Source organism: Scleropages formosus, chromosome 12 (genome assembly GCF_900964775.1).
Source record: "Scleropages formosus chromosome 12, fSclFor1.1, whole genome shotgun sequence".
Lineage (NCBI taxonomy): Eukaryota > Metazoa > Chordata > Actinopteri > Osteoglossiformes > Osteoglossidae > Scleropages > Scleropages formosus.
The window spans coordinates 8,379,529-8,396,951 of record NC_041817.1 but is presented as its reverse complement, the minus strand read 5'-3'; the positions used below and the strand labels follow the sequence as shown (position 1 = coordinate 8,396,951).

At 44.3% G+C, this 17,423-nt stretch overlaps 3 protein-coding genes across 6 annotated transcripts; 1 reads left to right on the top strand and 2 right to left on the bottom strand.

Moving 5' to 3' along the window:
- Positions 1–328: 328 nt before the first annotated feature.
- LOC108940373 (proliferating cell nuclear antigen) lies at positions 329–3,207 on the bottom strand. The gene is made up of 6 exons (XM_018762489.2): positions 2,750–3,207; positions 1,911–2,008; positions 1,698–1,765; positions 1,414–1,608; positions 1,178–1,301; positions 329–1,017 (listed from the first exon to the last, which is right to left on the bottom strand). The coding sequence occupies exons 1-6, from the start codon at positions 2,968–2,970 to the stop codon at positions 941–943; spliced, it is 783 nt and encodes a 260-aa protein (XP_018618005.1). The 5' UTR covers positions 2,971–3,207; the 3' UTR covers positions 329–940.
- A 984-nt stretch (positions 3,208–4,191) lies between these two features.
- Positions 4,192–12,902, bottom strand: LOC108940392 (putative aminopeptidase W07G4.4). 3 transcript variants are annotated; one of them, XM_018762543.2, is made up of 16 exons: positions 12,792–12,902; positions 10,263–10,304; positions 10,003–10,093; positions 9,751–9,899; positions 9,551–9,659; positions 9,310–9,437; positions 9,064–9,163; positions 8,910–8,985; positions 8,652–8,737; positions 7,722–7,826; positions 6,285–6,360; positions 5,682–5,800; positions 5,418–5,501; positions 5,216–5,273; positions 4,848–5,029; positions 4,192–4,508 (listed from the first exon to the last, which is right to left on the bottom strand). In XM_018762543.2, exons 1-16 carry the CDS (start codon positions 12,842–12,844, stop codon positions 4,374–4,376), a joined length of 1,593 nt encoding a protein of 530 aa, XP_018618059.1. In that variant the 5' UTR covers positions 12,845–12,902; the 3' UTR covers positions 4,192–4,373. The 3 variants fall into 3 exon arrangements, with proteins under 3 accessions (XP_018618059.1, XP_018618060.1, XP_018618061.1); XM_018762544.2 differs by lacking the exon at positions 12,792–12,902 and adding an exon at positions 12,182–12,254; XM_018762545.2 differs by lacking the exon at positions 12,792–12,902 and adding an exon at positions 11,752–11,848.
- On the top strand, positions 12,292–16,705 carry fahd2a (fumarylacetoacetate hydrolase domain containing 2A). 2 transcript variants are annotated; one of them, XM_018762547.2, is made up of 8 exons: positions 12,292–12,370; positions 13,572–13,834; positions 14,164–14,380; positions 14,507–14,566; positions 14,730–14,892; positions 14,984–15,092; positions 15,290–15,377; positions 15,562–16,705. In XM_018762547.2, exons 2-8 carry the CDS (start codon positions 13,572–13,574, stop codon positions 15,622–15,624), a joined length of 963 nt encoding a protein of 320 aa, XP_018618063.1. In that variant the 5' UTR covers positions 12,292–12,370; the 3' UTR covers positions 15,625–16,705. The 2 variants fall into 2 exon arrangements, with proteins under 2 accessions (XP_018618063.1, XP_018618062.1); XM_018762546.2 differs by lacking the exon at positions 12,292–12,370 and having other exon boundaries at positions 13,549–13,834.
- Positions 16,706–17,423: the final 718 nt, after the last annotated feature.

Sequence of the window (17,423 nt, the reverse complement as noted above, 5' to 3'; positions counted from 1 at the left end):
ATCACCTTGTAATCAAGCAGCCCCTCTTCAAATATCAATTGATCAAGCTACTTACCCTGAACTGAGTAAAAAGAACCCAGCTGAGCGTAAAACCTCACACTTCAGAAAAGCATCAAATAAATTGGCAACAATATTATTAAATACTTGGACAAGATTATCAACACTTAAGGATATCATTTTCGAAAGACAGCATTTCACAAAGTGCTCCCAATGACTAATCTAGAGCCCATTTTAAACAAGCTTTTACCAAGGACATGCTTAGAATATGAAAGATAATTGCATCTCAAATCAAAATGATTTCCTTTTTATTCTTCAGCTTTATGAAATAAAGGTGATTTAGAGAAAATTACTAGTATCTATTCTAGAAGTAGTAATATCAACATTTGTAGGATTTCATTGCATACATGTATGATATTCAGAGCCAAAATACACATCACAAAGTGTTTAAAATTTATCATCTGGAAAAAGGGGGTGGGAACCTCAAATGGTTTATTACTGGGCATGTGGACAGAACAAGTAATAAAACTGGGAGTCAAAGAATATTTACAGAAAAATATGTACAGTTGTGGACAGGTGGTTGCACGTATGAGGGGGGAAACGTGACAGGAGCAGCGGACATGGGGCCAAGTGTAGCTCATCACACTGGACTGCAGTGTGGACTCCAGGCAGAACCTTCTGACGGACAGACACGCATTTTTAAAATTTATGTGCTCCCAAAGAGAACTGATCTCCCCACAGATCACCGAATACAGAGGCAGGTCTGCGAAGAAGTCCGCGCTAAAACTTCACTTTACTCGCAATCCAGACGCTGTAGCAACGCGTAGAAATCTGACATTCCTGGGATTGCAGGACCAAGAGACATTCGCCCTGCAACCCTGACACAATCGTGACTTGCACAAGTCCCGCTCAAAACTTCTCCATGCTCCTGCCAGGCTCAAGTTTAGGAAGCCTCTTCATCAATTTTGGGTGCCAGGTAGTATTTCACATGTCCCATGTCTGCAATCTTGTACTCCACCACTGAGAAAATGAACAAACACACACACATTAATAAAAGCTTAGTGTAAGCATATTTAGGATAGAAAGATGGCAGTAAACTCAGGTCCCAACAACCACATTTACACTACCACACCTTTTCATATACGGCAGAGAGGCACGCGCACAAAAAACAAAGGCTCACCTAGTGGGATATCTGCAGACATGCTGAGGATAACCGTCTTGGATAGAGGTGTGGCCTTGGTGAAGAAGTTGAGATAGTTGAGGGCGAAGATGAGCTGAACAGGTTCATTCATCTCAATTGTGACCTGGACAGCAGATGAAAAAGAGGAAAGGCTGCATCGTCCTCCATTCGCTACACAAGACAACTTTGATACTTTCCTCTTTCCCCAATCGAACCCAAAGCTCTTGGTGACTCACAGCTTCGTCCTCCTTGTCCACGTTGCTGGTCTGCGACAGCTTGACGTTTCCAGTACCCAGCTCCCCAGTGGCAGAGAACTTGACCCCATCCTTAGCGCAGGAGATCATGACGGCATCGCCGATCTGAGACAGGTCACGGCAGATCCGCGCAAACTCCCCCGAGGGCATCTTCACCACGCAGCTGTACTCTTGCTCCTGAGGGGAGACAAAGATATCGGTGACCCGTCACACTTTCGCACACCGAGGATCGAAAACACCCCCGGATCCCTGCAGCGATCACTCACAGGGATTCCCAACTGCTCCACATCCAAGTCCATCAACTTCATCTCGTAGTCAGACACTTTCTCCTGGTCTGATAAAGAGGGACGTGTTGTAAGAGGCGGCAAATCTCACACACGGAACTTCGAGAAGACCGAGGCCCGCAAGATATAAGCTGTTTACATTTGAGCTGCTGTCAAGCTCCATCGGGCCTTATGATCCCACCCCCGGGTACCTACTTAGTGTCTCGAAAATGAGGGCCAGCGTGTCCGCGTTGTCCTCCGCTCGCAGAGTGATGATGTCTTCGTTTCCGGCACATTTCAGGATCTTTGACATGCTGAGAACAAAGAGAGCCCTTCACTTTTAACTCAAATCCCTACAGCTACCTGAAAGTTAATCAAAATATAGAAATACAAGAAAGTACCCAATTACATCGCATTTTATCACTATTTCAACTGCTGCACTTGTCTGAAAACTAAACTTTGTCAAGAAGGGTTTACTTCGGTCAAGTTTCACCGTCACCCAATGGCCCCGCGCGACACATAATTCCCGCCAACAGCCGCCCAATCAATGGAAAAGGCGCCAAAATTACGTCACGCTCGACTTTAAATGGCGCCTTTTCGCCAGCCGAAGGCTCGAACTTAAAACAATGACAGAGTCCCAGCCATTAAAAAAAGAGAGGAGGAAACCAAAATCCTAACATAAACGAATTGATCTGCAACCCTGGAGGCTAACAATATTTTAAACTGAAAAAAGAAAGAATCTAACGCCTATGAAACTTAGGTAACCATTTTAACAATAAATGATGCGATTGCAAGTGGCAGTATAGTATAAGCCTTATCCTTATAATTATGCAGTAAATGACTGCTAATTCAATTCTACTCAGTTTCTGACTTTCTAATAGGTTTGTAAGACATAAAACTAAACGATCGGAGCCGAAAACAAAGTTATACAACGACAATTGAATTCTGATTCTTCATAAGTATTTACAATATGAGTGGCTAAGATTACTAAAAGTAGTGAAGCTGCAAAACTAAGTCAGTCAGTCAGTCAGTCAGTCAGTGTGTTCCGCACCCACCTGCTCAGGTTGACCCCCATGGCCAGGTTCCGATCGCAGCGGTACGAGTCGAAGCCGTCGCTGCGCAGAGTGAGCTGCACGAGGGACACGTGGGACGAGTCCATGCTCTGCAGGGAAATGCCCGAGGAGCTCACGTCCCAGCAGGCCTCGGTGATCAGGTCCTTCAGGGCCTCTAGCACCTTCTTCAGAATGGAGCCCTGGACCAAGCGAGCCTCAAACATTGTTGCACCAGAGAAGCTTCCGTGAAAATACAACGCGGCTCCCTGCGAAACGAAGGTAACGTCGTCGCCTTATCGAGGGCTATACTGCTATGGCGCGCTAATGCTCCACCGCAAACAATGATTCTCCTTGCAACAGCGTGACCCGAACTTTTCACGGTACCTTCCCGCACCTCGAAGGAAGTTCAACTGTTCCCGCGCGCCGATGTTCGCTTAATGCGGCAGCGCTTGTCTTACGTCATTTCCGCCCATAGACTCCTCCCACTTAGAAATGAGACCGACGGGGGTCGTTTCGCGCTTCTTTGCTGCGCTCTTGAGTGCTGGACTGGTACTGGTACTGGTACTTGTACTTGTACTGTCAGTGTAGCGGGAACCTGCCACCGACAGAACATCTGTTACAGATACCTGTTATTTTAAACTGCTGCTTTTAAGGCTCATAATTGTGTTTCCTTGCTTCACTTGTTCCAGTTATCACATTGTTTCACTACACTCTATCCTGGTAAAATGCAACATATACTGTAGATTCTGCCAACAGACTGTAGTTCTGACATCTCACCACAGGACCTGCTGGATTTAGACTAATGTATTTACATTTACTTGTTTAGCTGACACTTTTCTCCAAAGCCACTTACAATTTCAATCTGCCTACAATTATTTACTAAACTGTCATCTTTGTTTCTCACCTGATGTATCTGTTTTTCTTGCCTTATGCCTGTGTTAAAGCGCTCTATGTCACTGCGTGAGAAGAGCGCTCTATAAAAATAAGTTGAATTGAATTTATACAGCTAGGTAATTTTTACTGGAGCAACTCAGGGTAAGTACCTTGCTCAAGGGTATTACAGCAGGAGATGAGATTCGAATCTGCGACCTTTGGGTCCAAAAGCAACAGGTTACTAGCTGTTCCATTTTTTTTTTTTTAAACCTATATTACACCTAAGGAAGTCCCATTGCTCAGCGTAGACAAGTGTCGTACTGTAGTGACGCCTTTAGCCGCAAGATGCAAATAATGCAGGTACTTAAGATGTACAGACATTAAACCTAAGACTGATGGCAGTCAGTAATTGCAGTGCTTAGCTGACAGTAGTAAACACCCCAGGTGTACCCACAGGACCCCTGAGGTTACAGCTATGCCCATAATACCTGTTGTACTAACTGCTTCTGATCATCCAATTATCTTCAAGCAACTAAACAGATTTGTTTCATAAGTCATAAAATACAAACCACTCACAGGATTCAAAGTTTTTTTTATTTTATATTTTCTGCTGATAACGTGTAAGAACACAAATGCTTCTCTATAAAATGGATGGAATTGCAAAGGCCTTCACCCCCCCCCTTACCCCTTATGACAACTGTGGCTGTAAGGAGGACAGTGTCTGAAACCAGCATGTGGACGGTAAACACATCTTTCAGAGACTAGGCAGAACATATCGGGACACCATGGCAAGGATTGGGGCTCCAGTGGGTATCCCAGGAAAGGGTCCAGAGGAGCCAGCGATGTCAATATGAGAGTAAGGCAGAGGCTTGTTGGAATCCACTCCATGCTGCAAGAGGGATAAAAGTGAGTAAACAGACTATACGCACAAGACTCACTTCTTAACTTGTGCAAAGTGAGTTGCAAAAAAACTGTACCAATTAAGACTTTACTGGACCAGTTCAGGTTATGTACTCTATTCAACTGTACTATAACAGAGGTCCTTTTGGGATTAGAACCAACAACCTCAGTGTTACTATTCCGCATCTTCACCCACGATGTATCAAATGCCTTCAACATTAGGCATCAGTGGCTGGTGCGCAGATACAAAAGAGCTCCCATAATCCATTCTACACAGTACATGTTAACGCCCACTGTAACGTCATGCAATATGAAAAACCATTCTAACCTTGTCCAGGCCAGAGGCCAAAATGAGGAAAGCAGCAGGGGTCTGGTGTCCCCGGGGAGTAGCACTGGACGGAAGGTTGTTGGACTGCAGGATTTCTTCGTACTCAGACTGACCACGGTGAAATTCGTAATCCTCACGACGGATGTTTGAAACCTCGAAAACATCACCGAGGACATCTCCCGCTGAGAGAAACAAAGGAAGCAGGGAATTACCCATACGGTACGCAACATGTTGCAAATGGCTGTGCCCTCGTTCATTGCCACTGTGTATGACTGGGTCCGAGACACTGACAAACAAACAAACGTGTCCAACAAAACACTTCTTATATCACATAAGCATTGGTCAAGACTGAGAAACTGCCCACTCACCTGCCTGCCACAGGTGGGCGTTGTCCGATTTGCGAGCAGGCCCGTTGTCCATTATGACCTGGAGAGAAATAATAACCAAGTGGACAGTGAGACCAAAGGACCTAGAAGGTAAGTGTTCACTTGCTTGTACAGCAAGTGGTTCAATTTTGTCAGGTGACAAGAGCGTTTCTTCAAAAGTATGTGCGCTAATAGCGTCACGTACCGAGTAGTTGGGACCCATGGCTCGAATGGCATGACCAGTCAGAGTGGCAATAGTGAATAGTTCTGGGTTCACCTCATTCACTGCCTGAAATGTCATAACACAGACACCCTCAGACTGATACGTGGTCCTACGCTACTCTCTCAAAAAGTACAGAGACTCTCCTTCAGTTTACACACTATCTGAGGTACAGCAAGCTCAGGCAGGTAGAGAGAAATTAAAGGGCAGTGAGATATGAATTCAAGAGGTGTACAGAGGTGGAATGACCTTCTCTTTCATCTCGCACAGCAGGTCTACCATCACCATGCGGCCCTCCGCGTCCGTGTTCCCGACCCGCACCCGACGCCCGGCTCTGGACACCACCAGCTCATCTGACACATAGCAATCTGCAGGAGTAAACAAAGCCAAAATGTCCCATTCAGGAATTGCGCTTTCAATTTTACATGAACATTTTTTTTTTTTAACCAATCAACAATGATATTCCCCAACATCCCAAAAGTGCTCATAATACAGAAGGCGATATCGTAATCTTTGTGGCCACTATGAATCCCCAAAGTATATGATCACAACCTAAAGGGGAAAATCTAATGACTAAGTTGTTCTTTGAGCCATGGAGAAAAAAAAAAAAAAACGAATGCCTGTGTCTTCAGTGTCTCATTAAGCCAAAAAAAATCAGTATTTGTTTTGTGTAGTTCGGAATGCAGCTGTGAGAAGCAGGATTGTTTCTCTAAACTCTGCTTTCATCTAATTATTTTCTAATGAGAGAAGAGCCATTAAACTTCGGTAACTAGGTGTTTGGAATTACTTTGTCTTCTGCAAAATCTGTTACGCAGCACTGAGATTTGGTCAAATGCACAAAGTTCCGCTGACCTGCTCCCACGCTGTTGCGGACCATGGCCATGGCACCCACAACCTTAAGGTGCTTGGGTCTGAGTTGGGCCAGGACCTGGAAAACAGAGGTACAGTGCCAAATTCTCTAAGGTCATTTAGGAATAAGTTAGTAAGCGGTGAGAAGGGTGGCATCCCAGCCTGCAAACAGCTACAGACCAACAGAAACCACTAGTGACGGACAGACACAGCTGATGATGTCAAGGCAGGCCGATTCATCTCATCTCCATTCGATACACTAAGATTACAAAGAGTTGTACAAATTTATTCATTTTATTCATGTTCACATGCAATTTTCCTGGAGCTCAGGTCCACACCACCTCGACCCAGCACTGGACACGTTGGTAACGAAAATGGGGGGGGAACCACCTACCTACCAAGGTTTGGCAAATATCTTCCTTTCACCAACATTTGTGCTAATTCTTATTGCAATTCCATCTGTATAAACCTTCTTAGTGCTATGTAACAACTAATTTCTATGACTGGATTATACTAAATTATTAATTTGACTGATTGAATGATGGGCAGCACAGTGGCTCAGCAGGTAGCACTGGTGCCTCAGAGCTCCCGAATTGTGGGTTTGAATCCAACTCTGCTTGTTCTCTCTGTCACCGAGTCAGGTTCCTCTGTTGCGCAGTCCAAATACGTGTTTTTGGTGAATTCTAAATCGCCCCGTGTGCGTGCGTGCGCGCCGACACCACATTCAGGGTGCACCTACCCCAGGTATTGTGTTTCTAGGTTGGCTTAGGACCGCCGCGACCCTGCACTGGACAACTGGTTATTAATAATGGATAGATGGCTCTAATTTCTGTAGCATCACCAGTGACAATATTACTGAGCTTAGAAATAAGTGAGAAATTCTCTCTCAAACATTTTCACTTTATATTACTTCAACTGCTTACTTGGACTTCACTGGAATTTTTTTTAACAAAAGCACTGCACCGTGACTCCTTTCCAACTCTCCACCCAACAAAAGCATGGACTTTTATATGTGTGGAATGAAGCCTTACTACAATAGCAGAACAAAGGTTAATAGTTGAGACACCTCTGGTGAAAACATTGCTCTCTGGGAGGTGGTGCAGTGGGTTGGACCGGGTCTTGCTCTCCAGTGGGTCTGGGGTTCGAGTCCCGCTTGGGGTGCCTTGTGACAGACTGGCGTCCCATCCTGGGTATGTCCCCTCCCCCTCCAGCCTTACGCCCTGTGTTGTCGGGTTAGGCTCCGGCTCCCCACAACCCCGTATAGGACAAGCGGTTCAGACGATGTGTGTGTGTGTGTGTGTGTGTGTGTGTGTGTGTGAGTTTAAACAGGCAGATAAGAGCCATGGCAACCAAATGCTTTTGCTACCATAAACAGGTGAATGGTAACCAGATGCAGGTGTTTGTCCTTTGACCAAATTCCGCACACCATTCGCTAAGTACCTGGAAGAATCCAGCAACAGCTGCAGCTCCACACTTGTCCCTGTGCATCCCTGCCATGATTCCCCCAGCCTTGATGTCGGCTCCACCCGTGTCATAGGTAATTCCCTGAGAGACCACACACAGAGAGGCACAAAGGCAGATGTTGAATTTAATAATAATAATTTAAATAAAAAAAAAAAAAAAAAAAAAAAAAAAAAAAGAATATGTAGTAAAATGCTTGCCAACCCAATTGCTCTGGTTAAACACAGGATCTTTGCTATTAAGGATTCAGTCAAAATCACAAGCAGAATCAACAGCTGCCTTACAGCAGAAATTTGAGCTGGAACAAATGAAACGGAAAACAAAAACCATTGCACTTATTTCAAGATTATGGGTTTACCTAAGAAAACTGAACGGAATACTCCTCTCAAGACTTTTTCTGCAGGATCTTGTATGGGTCTGAAAACAGATTCTCCTCCAACTGAGATAGGGTAACAGTAGGCAAAATCTGTCTGAGCACCTGAACCCCCCACCCCCCACCACCAAAGACAGGGGTTCAATCTCTGACAAAACACTACATCGGAATAGAAGCAGCGAGGAAACGCAATACTACTTTTGAAGCTTATAGTCTGCAATTCTAGTCTGATTTATCTGCTGCTGTCTTCCAAAGACAACGTAAATTCAGCAAGTTGTCCAAAACTCTCGCCCAGCACAATATTTACTATGGTTCTGCTTACCCTGCCTGACTAAGATGTTTACGCTAAGGGAAGAGTCACCTGTTTGACTGCTCAGCATTGGTGAATGTTTTTCTGGCAACTGCGAAGAATAGATAATGGTTTGGAAGAATGTGAAAGAGGTTCATTTATTTCTTGTTTGTCCAGTGTGTCTATTTTAAGCATCATTATGAAAAGAAAAGAAAAACACACAACAACAACAAAAAAGTTTGCTAACCTTTCCCACCATCATCAGGGTGTGCTCGACAGGTCCCTCCCCACAGTACTGCAGCTTGATCACTCTGCCCTGGTGGCGAGGCACAGCTGCAGAAAATATCAACAAACAGTGCACTGGGCTGTTCAACCTCTCAGTTTGGGTTTTACGCCTGTCTTGTCTTTCAGGTGATTAAGAAAAGCAAACAAACAAAAAAAAAATACTCAATTCTCTCTCAGTACCACTTTGTTACAAGATTAAGAACAAAAACATTCCCTTTACCATTGGCACAGCGGTTGACAACAGCCAGGCAGGGATACTCCTTCTCAAAGGTGGACAAGTCACTCACCACATTGATCTGAGTAAACAAAGTAAGAGTCAGAATAAACCATTTTGCTCAGTTTATCGAATCCATGATGCCAACTGTGAATCTTGCCTCTACAGGGCTGTCCTTGAAGACGGACTGGACGTATTCAACCACTCGAGAAGCAGCCATGCGTTCAGGGTCCGACCCCCCGATGTCTCGATAAACCACTCTGAGGAGGAAAAACAATTAATGACACTGAATCTGGAAGCATGTTGTTAGAGCCAGTTATTTGAATTTTGTTTTGCATTTATGAACTTCTAACAGACACACTATCAATTTTCGTTGCGACACTCAAAAAATGCACATCAGACTAACCTGGCAGCTTCAAGGGCAGTGGCCAGTTTCACAAGAAATTTTCCCTGTTCATCATCCTTCGCCCATAGACCTAACATTGCCACCTTGTAAGGGGATGACTTTGGCTTAGCCTCACGTATCTCAAGAGGCTATAGCAGCAGGATGAAACATAAAAAGATCAATACAGATTGTTGTCTGTTAGATGAATAGAACTGAACAGATCTGTGTTTTAAAGCTGGGACAAGAAAGGAGGTCCCCTTACCACGTAGAGCGCATGAAGTGCCCCAAGAGCAGCGACCAAAGGGCTTTGCTCATAGCCACCGTGCTTTGGGCAAACCAGCAGAGGGCGTTGCATTCCAGCTTTCAATGCCCTTTAAAGGATGGCAGGAAGAAGGGGATAGAAAGGAATTTCAACCACAGATTCTAATGCAAGAAACAAGGTCTAAGCATGACACAATGTACCTTTGAATCCCTTTGATAGCAGCCTCACTGAACCTTCTGACATCGTCATAGTCCCGGTTCACTGGGCCAGTGGAAGCAAAGACCAGCCGATCTCCCGCAAGTTCTGGTACCTTCACGACCACCACCTCCTCTGTAAACCCAGAGTCCAGCTGGTAGAAGAAGGAAATAATGAGTAAGAAGAGAACGTCATCAGAAACGGGACGACTGATTCAAAGTATGCACTAAACTCTAGCGCAATGTGTCTTCGCTCACCGAGCTGTAGTCTTGCAATGGCCGTCGAAGGTCTTCCAACTCATTGGGCAGATACTCGTAGCTCTCGGCCACCAGGACCACACCATCAAAACTGCGAGGAGGAGCCCAACCGGCGGAGCACAGGCAGATCGCAAAAAGAGAGCGGAGCTCAACACACAGTACTGTACCGAGGAGACAAATCAGCGCAAGGCACAGGCCCAGCCATTCATTCATCCCCTCATCTATTGAGTGAGTTGCTCAGCGCTGCTTTCCATACTCACTTTGGGTTTTTGTAGTCGGTGGTGTACTCCAGAGGCTGGACACTGAGGAGAGAGAAAGCACACAGCGAAGGCCATCAAGAGCCACTCAAAGCATTCGACACACTTTTCGTACGTGTTCCCCCTCACGCTATTTAAATCATTTCAGCACAAAACAAAAGATGTCCCACGAACACCCAAAGAAGAGCGAGTCAGACACGGAAAGACGCATCTCTGAAGGACAGTGGCGCCTTGCAAATGAGGCATGTGCGGGACGGCGATGAGGAATGTTAAGAAAAATGAGAGAAGTGAAACTGGGATGCAACTGTGACAATGAAACAAAAACAGCACCTTAATTCACAAAGCACGTTCAACTTCAAACTAGGTGGACTCGCGTAAATATGTACAGGCAGTCCCCGGGTTACGAACGTCCGGCTTACGTACAACCCGTAGTCACGAACCAACCCTCGTAAAGCCCATCATATTAAAAATTCGAGTTACTGTCCATACAATGGTTCGTAATAACAAACGGGCGCTACTTCGCGACACACATTAAAACATTGCACATCTACTGCGGTTTGTCAGCCGTGGGCCCGAGGTAGAACAAAGAATTGGTTCCTTTCAATCGGACCATGTCGCTGTTAGAGACTCGCGCGTTACCGTATTTGGCTTTAATTTTTTCGTTTTTACCCTCCTAACCAATGCACCAAAGAGTAAATGTGACGCAAGTGATGGTGATGGATCCAAGAAAAGGGAAACGATTATGGCTGAAATGTCAGTGAACACTGGAAAAGCTTTAAGATAGTGAGTTGACCATCGGGACAATTTTAAAGGACAAAGAGAAAGCGAAAAGATTGGAGCAGGCTCTGTCCCAATGTCTCTCTCCATTATAAATACTATATTACTATTTATTAATATTATTACTGTATTATGTTAAAGATGTTTTAGTGCATCTGGAAGTGCTTCTTTAACACTACAGGATATACTATACTAAGACAAATATCTGAGTAATACGTTAGACACGAACCGTACCTAACTCAGTAACTGTTCCGACTTACGTACAAATATGACTTGAAGACAGACTGAGGAACGGAACCCGTTCGTAATCTGGGGACTGCCTGGCTGTACGACTGACGGATTGATGACACGACAAATTTAAATGCTGCGTTTTGCTTCCAGTCAGTGGAACAGAGTTCCTCATCATAAGGTCACTGAGGAATGACAGAGTGTGTGTCACTCGTCTCGTGCGTGGAGCGAGAAGAGCGCTCTGCAATATACGAAATTAAAGCGAAGCAGGGAAAGAAAGGAAAGGGGGGGGGGGGGGGGGGAGAAGAGAAATCACACAAAAACAGCTACTTCAGGTATTTTACTAGGATTTCCAATTTTACGAGCTTGTTGGAAGTCAAGCGCAGCACGTTTCATGTGCGGTTCGGCTACAACTTGCGTTACGCAGTTTACTGAACCCAAATACATTTTAGCCTAAAGCAGCTCTGACAGCGCTGTGCGGTTCTACCTCACGGGCCCCATCGGTCACTCCTGCTCGCGCTCCGTCTTCTCAACCTTGCACGCTCCCAAGCACTAACCAGTCGTCGTCCGGTCACGAGGATTTTGACTCTCGTGCCACGTGACGAAAGGGGGCGTTACTGGAATTGTAGTTCGTTTCCCTCCCCCCCCCCCCAGCAGCGCGCAAAGCGTAATCCGTCGAATGCGTTAAACAAAACGTTTACGTGTTCGTTCACTCATTTATTTACATTCGTTTTAAATTCGTAGCGGATGTTTAGGCTGCCCGGAGCGGTGCGCTCCCGAAAACTGAGCGAAAACAACGAGTTGTGTTGGGAAGACGAGCGAAAGAAAACTACAACGACCGAGCAGGAAGTAGTGCACAGATAGTACAGCCCGTATTACGGGGCGCGAAGTCCGCCCACTTCTGTTCTATGACCTACCCGTTCTTAGTGCGGTTCATCTTAAACGCAGGATTACGAAAGTTGCTAAGCCAGCTGTTTTTGTTGCAAAGGGCAGACTACACCTGGTTTTGCCTGAGTTTTTTTTTTCTCGCTACAGCAGAACTGTTTTTACTCGCCAGCTGATCGTTCGCGACCCTCACTGATTTGGGTAAAGCGGCTCTGAAGCAGGTAGGACACCGTCACGACGTACCGTTTGGGAACGAGCTCTTCTTGGCGTAGGATAGAGAGTAAACTTTGTAGACACACAACGTGTTAGTTTCGCAACGATCGAAAGAGCCGCTGGAGCTAGCGGCCTGATAGCGAGTTCTCGGCGGTGTCACTGTGACTGTCCGTCTGGAACTGATAATGTGGCGCAACCGAAAGCGCCGCTATCGATCGGATCGGCCGCGAGCCTCACCTCGCGGACAGAGTCAGTGAGTGACAGGGCTGAGCGCAGGTGCTGCGTCGTGCAGGTGCTCCTTCCAACATGCGGCCCTCCCTGCAATCACTGTCATCACTCTACATAATATACGTTAAAAAAATTACTGATCAAGAAAATATCCATTTCTTTTCCATCTTGGAACGTTACATCAACTTCACACTGACTTACCCATTTGATTTGTAGAGCAGGGTATGTATGTACCTTGATCCAGGGCATTGCATGATGAGCAGAGACTGGAACACAGTGTATAACTCCAGGATCACTTGGTGTTCCAAATGAAGGCCATTGAATCAATGATTGATGTGCAAGTCTGTGTTTAAACAAACAAAAAAAAATGTTTTGCTTAGAGGAATTAAACAGGAAAATATTTAGAGAAACAGTACAAACAGTGCTATTGCATGATAGTCTGAGGATATTTTCAGCTTAGAGACACTTTGCTAATACTTTCATGTAATGTTTGGCATATAATAATAGCTACATGGCCCAGTTGACCTGGACAGCCTGCCTCATATAAAATTAATTTGTTCATTATCAATGTCTGCTTGTCCAGGTCAGGGTCACAGTGGTACAGAACCTATTATGAAAGCAAGGATGCAAGATGTGGGTACACCCTGGCTAGGATGCAATTCCATTGCAGGGTATTATATGAAATTAGAATTCTTAACATGACTAAGTTGTTAAGTTCAGAAAAGGGGATTATTCTTCTAATGGTCGTAACATGCACAAAATGAGAGGGGGAAAAAATGAACACGACTTTCACTTCCGTGTTATGGAAAGTTCTTATATTTCATTATTCCAGCACAAATCATTTCAGCCCCATATAAACTGACTTGCAGTCAGTCAATGGGCTGAAGAAATGGTTTGGTGAAAATGCTGATGTATCCACAATTTATCGCCTGCGTGTCAGCCAATGTCTCACCACAATGTCCTGCGATGTGTGTCCAACAGATGAAGCTGCCTCTCCAGCCACTGCTGTTCTGGCGAAGAGTTGGCAAAAGTTTGTCTGCAGAGGCAGGGAGGCGCAGCATGTGCAGCAAAGCCATGCGACTGGTGCAGTTCTGTCGTCGTGGAGAGGAAGGGGTGGTGAGAGTCGGTGCAGAAGTGGGAGAACGTCAAGGTGTTGTTGACTTCAAGAAGTTTGACTCCTCGCTGCCCTCCACTATGAAGGAATTCTTGGAGATGGGGGAAAAGGGCATAGAGCGTGCGCAAAGGTACTCGCACATTCATATGTACCAGCCACTTAGATATAGTGAAGCTCTCAGTGAATCTGAAATATCTGAAGTCCATTTTTAGTCTGATCAGACCCTGGGCATTTGGACAGATTCTTAAAATAAATACTTGGCGCAGAGTAGAGATGTGACTGTTCAGTCCTGGGGAGACATTTATGGAACGACCAGATGGTTTTCTATTCATGCAGATTCTTCTAGTGTCCCACTGATACCATCTGGATCCAGACCTGCTCTTCTGGGCCAAAATCATCTGTTGTATGACGCTGCAGATCAGAGAGCACTGACCCTCACCCCTTTGACCACTTCTCTAGAGCACTTTCTAGTGGCCAGTTTGTGGTTCCCTGGTCTGAAGTGAACCTGTTGCCACCAGTGACAAGTCCAGACAAGGTGGTCTGTGTGGGCATGAACTACCGAGACCACTGCCTAGAGCAGAACGCCCCCATCCCGAAAGAACCAATCATCTTCAGCAAATTCCCCAGCGCCATTACGGGCCCCTTTGATGACATCATTCTGCCTGATGAGAGCCAGGTCTGTTAAGGACATTTATTGCAACTAATTTTTCCCCATATCATCAGCTTTACATTCTCACTTTGGTAGACACTCCTATGAAAAACCCAGTAAACATGGTAAAGTTTGGCATTTTTGTCATTCAAGGAGGTGGACTGGGAGGTGGAGCTGGCCTTTGTAATAGGGCGAAAAGGAAAACGCATAAAGGCGAGTATAAGCCCTGGAGCACAGCTAGTGAACTTTAACACGGCACAAGACACACTTCCAGCAGCTGCCATTATTATCCTCTTCCGTCCTGGCACAGCATGGCAGTGAGGTCTGTACTTTACCCAGGATCTCTAACAGATTGGAGTTTTTCAACTTGCAACAGGAGGAAGAAGCTCTTTCTTATGTTGCCGGTTTCACAGTGGCCAACGATGTCAGTGCACGTGATTGGCAGACGCATCGCAATGGGAAACAGTGGCTGCTGGGAAAAACTTTTGACAGCTTCTGTCCCTTAGGCCCTGCCTTGGTCATCACCACGATGTTGAAAGGTATGAAGGAGAATGGAGCAGTCTTCATAAATGAGCGCTATAATTATGATATAATTAAATGTTTTAATTGCCAAATGGTTTTGGCCTCCAGACCCTCACAGCCTGGGGATTCGCTGCCGTGTGAATGGCACTGTGGTCCAGGATAGCAACACCAACCAGATGATCTTCAACATAGAGAAGCTTGTGGCTTGGGTTTCAAAGTGAGTGACAGTTCTACACTGGTTCTGGATCACTAGAATTCTTGGAAAGGGAGAGCAAAAAAAGATTTAAAACAGGTCACTGTCAACAGTTCCAGACACTATACTGCTGCCATCATAGCATGCAGCAATGGGGTGGTCTGGCCATATGTTGGGAAACTGCTGTGAATGTTTGGTGTGTTTTATTCCCCTTCTGGCAGATTTGTGACACTGTGTCCAGGTGATGTGTTCTTGACAGGGACCCCTCCCGGAGTTGGCCTGTTCAGGAAGCCACCCATCTTTCTCAAGGTAATTGGCAAAACCAAAACTGTTTTTTTAGCAGAATACTAGTTGTACTTATGTGCACATACAGTAGATGAAAGCACAATTTTACATTGATAGCACACATCTCCTGTCTACTTACAAGAGAGTTTCAGCTGATCAGTGAGCCTCTACCTAAGGGAAATGAAATCTTTTTTTTTTCTATCCTCAGAAAGGTGACGTGGTGGAATGTGAAATTGATGAAATCGGTGTGATCCGCAACACGGTGGTCTGAAGTGGGGAAAATAAAACCTTCCCTTGAACTCCTATCACATGAAACAACCGATTACGATCATTTTCTGTCAGGACTGCACCATTTGTTTTTCTAGTCTTTGCAACTAACATTCAACATAACCAAGATAAGATGTTACATTCCGTGTGCATATATCAACTGCTGTAGACAAGGCCCCGTTCCACCAGCCTCACCAGCTTGCACATGAAGCCCCAGAGAAAAATCCGGCATTGACAACGTATAGTACACGTCCATCACTGAGGACCAAGCGGCTTCATTTCCTTCCCAAACACCACACTGAGCCACATGGTGCCAAATTGTGTTTCAGCATTAATACTGCAGAATAGCATGTGTTTTTAAATACAAGAAGTCACAAATAGTAAATTTTAGGTTGTGTGCACACTGATCAAATTAAACAGAATTAAATGCTTTTGTCCTATTTCATTAATTGCAGTAATTTTTCGTTACATAAAGAAAAATTGATTAAATTTAGTCTGTTACTGCAGAATTTACAAGCTTACAGAACTGGCATGAAAATACAGCATACAAGAGTGAATGTCTTAAGACTGTTTTTCAAAACTAAATGTGACTGGTTAATGATCCACTTCACAAGATTGTAAATATGCACAGCTAGCTCACGACTGATTGTACTTTGAACAAGTGTTCAAAATGCTTCAGTTTGTCAGCTTATTAAAATTGGTGACAGGATGCCCTTTTTTTTTTTTCTTTTCTAGTTCAAAGTTGCTTTTACCACTAAGTTACAGTCAATAACAGCCATGCAATACCCATGTTCAAAGCAGGATTGCTATGATCCTGGGCTTGTTGCGGGAACACAGGGTATGGGGCAGGTAAACGCTGAACGAGATGACTTTCGCTGCGTAATATTTATCCTACTTTTTTAAATTAACTTCAAACTACATTGATATTAAAACTCAGTTTATAACTACTGTAAATAAATCTTATCTCCAAAACCTTCCATTCAGTCCTGATTGCTGAGTGATTTAATGGATGGTCGTATCCATTGTTCATCAGCTTCTGACTACTTTGATTCCTTTACTGTCTACACAATTAATAAAAGCTTAAAACAGAGAGTGGTCCCTCACATTATTTACACACTTATTTAAAATGCTGGATATAGAAATAATAAATATTTTTCATTTTAAGCATTTATCTCTGAATTACGTTAAAACTGAATGACCGAAAAATGATCTTCCCTCCACAATGCTGACTGCTGGCCAGTTTATCCTATAAAATTGCAACGTTCCTTGCTTTGTTGAAGGTCAACGCACACAAGCATCATGTGCGCTGTAAGCACTGGTGAAATTCGTGGAATGAACGCTGAATACCACTCGTAGTCTGATTTAGTGCATTGCTGCCAACTAAAGAAAAGCACTAGTGGCCTTTGCGCCACAACGGGCAATTTCACAAAGCAAAACGAATAACTTGGAAATTGTTAAAACATGAATTTCCAAGAACTATTAACATTAGCTTTCACACGTTATACTAATTTTCATGTTCAATTTTTAAATTCATCACGTTAAGGTATGCAAAAAGAATTTTACACAATAATCCTTAAATTCTGACTGCAGTATTACAAAATTCTCTGCATACAAGAGAATAGCTACAGAAATTTCAAACACCTTCATATTACATTACATTTTCATCCTAGACATCTTAGTTTTACTCATACTCCAAAGTTTTTGCTAAAAAGGTGTTTGAAATACTATTAAATGAACAACAAATGTAAAAACAAAAGGGTGGATTAGACTCGGGCTGCAAAGATGTATTGGAGCCCAGTTAAG

What these genes read in the sequence shown, in the direction of transcription:
- LOC108940373 (XM_018762489.2), bottom strand. Translation starts at nt 2,970, where the DNA reads ATGTTTGAGGCTCGCTTGGTCCAGGGCTCCATTCTGAAGAAGGTGCTA. An exon ending in ATGGGGGTCAACCTGAGCAG is followed by an intron (nt 2,009 to 2,749) that starts GTGGGTGCGGAA and finishes CTTTGTTCTCAG; the next exon opens with CATGTCAAAGATCCTGAAAT. An exon ending in GTCTGCAGATATCCCACTAG is followed by an intron (nt 1,018 to 1,177) that starts GTGAGCCTTTGT and finishes TCATTTTCTCAG; the next exon opens with TGGTGGAGTACAAGATTGCA.
- fahd2a (XM_018762546.2), top strand. Translation starts at nt 13,557, where the DNA reads ATGTGTGTCCAACAGATGAAGCTGCCTCTCCAGCCACTGCTGTTCTGG. An exon ending in GGCATAGAGCGTGCGCAAAG is followed by an intron (nt 13,835 to 14,163) that starts GTACTCGCACAT and finishes CCACTTCTCTAG; the next exon opens with AGCACTTTCTAGTGGCCAGT. An exon ending in GAAAAGGAAAACGCATAAAG is followed by an intron (nt 14,567 to 14,729) that starts GCGAGTATAAGC and finishes AACTTGCAACAG; the next exon opens with GAGGAAGAAGCTCTTTCTTA.
- LOC108940392 (XM_018762543.2), bottom strand. Translation starts at nt 12,844, where the DNA reads ATGCAATGCCCTGGATCAAGGTACATACATACCCTGCTCTACAAATCA. An exon ending in TCAAGGACAGCCCTGTAGAG is followed by an intron (nt 8,986 to 9,063) that starts GCAAGATTCACA and finishes TTGTTTACTCAG; the next exon opens with ATCAATGTGGTGAGTGACTT. An exon ending in CTGTTGCTGGATTCTTCCAG is followed by an intron (nt 6,361 to 7,721) that starts GTACTTAGCGAA and finishes TCTGTTTTCCAG; the next exon opens with GTCCTGGCCCAACTCAGACC.